Consider the following 4,875-nt stretch of genomic DNA (forward strand, 5'->3'; position numbering starts at 1 on the left):
TATACATTGCCACTCATAACATAGACCAAAGCACTATGGGGGAGGGGAGGGGATGGGGTTCCAGACCAGCTTGGAGAAAGGGAAATAAAAAAAATAAATAAACCAAATCTACTTATTTTCGTATAGAACATTCATTATTAAGGAGTTTGATGGCCTGTGGAAAAAAGGAGAGCTTGGATCTGTTTTTTGTAAACATTGGAGCACAGTATCGTTGCCCTGAGGGTAGCAGTTCGGTCCGTGTACGTTTTGATCGTTTGTTTTTTTGTTTGAACCACAAAACGAAATAACGAGAAAACCACCGTTTTTCGTTTGTCGTTTCAAACCAAAAACAAAGAGACGGTAAAAAGAGAGCGTTCTTCCGTTTTGGTTTCTGAAGTCAAAAAACGAAAAACGAGTAAACCAATTTCAAATAACGGACCGTTTTTTGTTTTTGAAATTTTCTTATTTCATTTCTCCGTTTGAAGATCTACATTACAAGAAAGACAGGTGGGCCGGAAGTAATAGTAAATAAGCCTAAAAATAAAAGCCAGCTTTTATAACGGGTAAATTGTGCTGCACTAACGTTATACCAGAGTAACGTTAGAAGAAAAAAATCAATCAATAAATAGGCTGATATGAACCTGGACCCAAAGAAAAATGTTAGCAACAGTAGTTTATTATAGTTATTTAATATCGAGCCTATCCACGTGCACATCACCAGCCCCGTTTAATGAGCGCATGGTTTGGTTCAATACAGTTGGTAATAGAGGGTAACCTGAGAACTTGTGTGTGCAGAGTTGGTACTGCTAGCGCTATATTAAATAATTAAGTTCATATTTAATGTGGTTTCCCCACAACGGACCAAACTGTTCCCCCTTTCAACCAGCAGATGGCAGTCTTTAAATGACTGACTGTAATGTGCCTTTGGGAACTGTTTTAAATCAAGATTACTGATACAGATGTATTTATTGTTGTTCACTTCATTTGGTTTTTGATTTTATTTGTAACCTAGCTATCACCCTCATCATCATCATCATCATTATTCACCCCAATCCCAGAGTTAAACCTGCATGCCCTTCTGTTTTAACCTGATTCTAACACTGCTATCAGCTCTTGCAGCTCAGACAACAAACTCCATCAGAAATGTCCTGATGTAGGCCATCTGGGGTTCTCACATGAGCTGCTTGCTTCTCCTTCCACCACATTTCAATCATTTTAAGGTCAGAACTTTTGACTTGGCTTTTCCAAAACATTCATTTTATTCTTCTTTAAGGTAGGTGGGTAGATTTATTTTGTCACAATATAACAGGTTATATAGTATGAAGTATAAATTGAGTTGGTAACTCCCTTCTCTCATAGCAGAAAATATAAGTTAATATACTGTAGAAGCAATTATAAAAATGGTAAACAGAAATAAACTCTAACTAGTGGAGCAGTGCTGGGGATGAATTAGAATGTGAGAGTCTGAGAGCTTTGGAAGAAAAGCTGCTCTGCAGTCTGGTGGTGCGGCAGCAGAAACCTCCATATCCCTTCCCAGAAGGCAGCATGGTGATCAGGCTGTGGCTGGGGGGGTACTGTCCTTTAGGATCCTTTGGGCTCTGCGTATGCACCTCACTCCCTGATATCACTGAAGCTGGGGAGATGGGTACCAATGATCCTCTGAGCAGTTTTAACCTCCCGCTGTAGAGCCCTCAGGTCCTGGTCATGGTCCTGGTCCTGGGCCGTGCACATCCCATGCCAGTTTGGGATGTTTCCAGTCAGGATGCTTTCTATTGCTCCTCTCTAAAGCGACAAAACTTGGCGTGGGAATTTGGCTGATGTAGTCAGGAGTGTGTGTAGTTTTATTTTAAGAGGGTTGTTGTTGGGGGGCCTGTTAAATGAGTTATGTTCATCTGTTGCTGACCATCGTGGGGATGTCTTTTAGGCAAATAATAAATTATTAACTTGTTCAAATTTTTTCTATTATGTTCACTGCAGAATAGTTAAGTTTAGTTGAAATGTCCCTTTGTGTTAATCTATGTTATTTTAGCAAATAATAAATGAATCAATTTATTTTTAAAATGTTTAGATTTGTTCACTTGCTTGTTGTCTATACAACACATAGAGCCACACCCCCCCATGGACTGTAGGTCTATATGTGAGACATGTTTTTAAATTGTGAGTGGTCACAGTAACTCCTAAACAGTTCACGCAGTATAATAGCACACATGGAAATCAGCAAACATTATGACGAGAAAGAGTCATTTTGGTGAGTAGGCTATTGACTAAGCAGCAGGGCAAAGAAACGTGATTTGTGAAAGCAGTTATAATGAAAACATGGAAAATGTTTAGCTTTCCAAAGTTACTGAACATAAAACTTAATTTCTCTTTCATCTCCCATAGACAGCAGTTTGCACACAGCAGGCATGGTGCGAAACCTATGGTCTGTTTTGTAATCGTTTTGAACTGCCCTGATGGTCCATTACGTGGAAACCACAATAAAGATACATTAATTATTTAATATAGCGCTAGCAGTACCAACTCGCACACACAAGTTCAGGTTACCTCTATTACAGCTGTATTGAACCAAACAATGCGCTCATTAAACGGGGCTGGTGATGTGCACGTGGATAGGTCGATATTAAATAACATAATAACACACTGTTGCTAACATTTTTCTTTGGGTCCAGGTTCATATCAGCCTATTTATTGATTGATTTTTTTTTCTTCTAACGTTACTCTGGTATAACGTTAGTGCAGCACAATTTACCCGTTATAAAGCTTGGCTTTATTTTTATAGGCTATATTTACTATTACTTCCGGCCCACCTGTCTTTTGTAATGTAGATCTTCAAACGGAGAAATGAAAATAAGAATTTCAAAAAACAAAAAACGGTCCGTTATTTGAAATTGGTTTACTCGTTTTTCGTTTTTTGACTTCAGAAACCAAAACGGAAGAACGGCTCTCTTTTTACCGTCTCTTTGTTTTTGGTTTGAAACGACAAACGAAAAACGGTGGTTTTCTCGTTATTTCGTTTTGTGGTTCAAACAAAAAAACAAACGATCAAAACGTACACGGACCCAGTTCAAGTGAGGAGGCAAGGGGGTGCTTCTGATTCCCCACAATGCTATTTGCCTTTCTCAGTATAAGCTGTATGTTAGTCTTTCAGTTTAGTTGCAAATTAGAAAGCTGAGAAGACCCAAAATGTTGAAAGCATGTATTTTTGTGTATGATTGTTTTCAATAAAACTTAAAAAAAAAAAAAAAAACTACTACTCTTATAACACTGAACCACACACTCACCCTGGGAGTCTGATGCCAAACTTGAACAGCTCTTGCTCCATCTGTACATAAATGGTTCCTATGCTTCTACCCTGTATACAAGTTCCTTTGATGCAAAACAAAATGAGTAGGCCTAGTTTTGTAATTTCTGCTGTTGTGGCAGAAGTAAAAAGTATGTATTAATTGAACAAACATGTGAAACATAGAAACATAGGAAACAGATGTTAAAACTTTGAATGTCAGGCAACTATATGCTACAAACATATTCAAATTAAAAAGACTCATCACTTATTGACTTACTTACCCCTAATTGTCACATCTTGGAAACCACTACCTAGATTTAACCCATATGTTCGTCGGATTTACCACTTTGTTAGATCATTCATGTGTACTTTCAAAAAAGGGAGAAATGAGATTGAATTTGCAACCAATATCATGCAATAAAGGTATGCGAGAGGATAAGGAAGAGGAAGAGGAAGAGGAATAGGAATAGGAATAGGAATAGGAAGCGAGAGATGTTCGCGGGCAATGGTAATCCGTCGCTCAGAAGTAATCCCTGATTTCAACTGGCCCTGAAAGCACCGTTTATACATTTACACAACGTCATCAGGTATCCCAGAACCCTCCTCACCAGGAAGTGGTATGCCGGAGAAGTCTTTGGTTTTGTTTTGACAATGATGGAGGAGGAAGAATTTGAATTTGCTGAGGATTTGGAGGCTATTTTGCATTTAACTCCAGAGGTGCAACTAGCCATCGAACAGGTAGCCGATTGACCTTGTTACTATTGCGGCTATTTAAACCCAGCCAACCCAACTGTTAGCAGGCTAGCTAGATGTGACACTGCTGTAACACGAACGCTAACGTTACCTATATAGCGTTAATGACTTAGGCAAACATTGTCAGGTTGTTTATATATTGGGGCAATGTCAGCTAGAAGTAATGCGTGACATGTAGTTTAGGAAGCAGTCTTTGCCTTTTAACGTTAACGTTACTCTTCGGTGATTATTAGCAAGGTTAGCTAACATTACAATAAACGCGACTCTACAGCTTGTGTGTGTATGTGCAGGTTGCCAGTAATGACTGACTAACGTTATGTAGGGAAACCGTTAAATAACGTTACAAGGTATTATCAGTTTGCATGTAAAAGTCACCCCAACACACCATCAACAACAACAATTCAGTGTGAAGTTGTCAGTCATGACTTTGACTGAACGTCGTTTGTTTTTTGTGTACTAGGTGTTCCCCAGCCAAGACCCCCTGGACAGAGCGGACTTCAATGCTGTGGAATACATCAACACACTGTTTCCCACCGAGCAGGTACAGTGAAGTGACAAACATCTGCAGCCAGACTGATGTGCATACTGCTCTCCATTTTACAGTGGCTTGCGTAAGTTTACACACCCATGCCAAAGTTGAAAGAGGAATACATAACCATCTTTTGGAAATTGATCTTAATGTCTTAATTGAAAAAAAATACGCTTGGCATGGGGAACTTTCCATAAGATCATCTCTCAATTCAAATCAAACCAGCTATTAGGATAACTGAAATACAACCATGCCAATCTCTAGGTATGGTGAAGGGTATGTGATGATATGGGTCTATTTTAATTCCAAAGGCCAAGGGAACTTTATCAGG

General features: G+C 39.0%; 1 protein-coding gene across 2 annotated transcripts in view; it reads left to right on the forward strand.

Annotated features, from left to right (window-relative positions):
- The first annotated feature begins 3,781 nt into the window (after window positions 1–3,781).
- vps53 (VPS53 subunit of GARP complex) overlaps window positions 3,782–4,875 on the forward strand; it is a 28,936-nt gene continuing 27,842 nt past the window's right edge. For both annotated transcript variants that reach the window (XM_032509574.1, XM_032509575.1), the window contains exons 1-2: window positions 3,782–4,000; window positions 4,476–4,556. In XM_032509574.1, the coding sequence (XP_032365465.1) occupies window positions 3,914–4,000; window positions 4,476–4,556 (168 nt within the window). In that variant the 5' untranslated portion in view covers window positions 3,782–3,913. The remainder of the gene's footprint in view (window positions 4,001–4,475; window positions 4,557–4,875) is intronic.

The sequence above is a fragment of the Etheostoma spectabile genome, chromosome 3 (genome assembly GCF_008692095.1).
Source record: "Etheostoma spectabile isolate EspeVRDwgs_2016 chromosome 3, UIUC_Espe_1.0, whole genome shotgun sequence".
In the NCBI taxonomy this organism is placed as follows: Eukaryota; Metazoa; Chordata; class Actinopteri; order Perciformes; family Percidae; genus Etheostoma; species Etheostoma spectabile.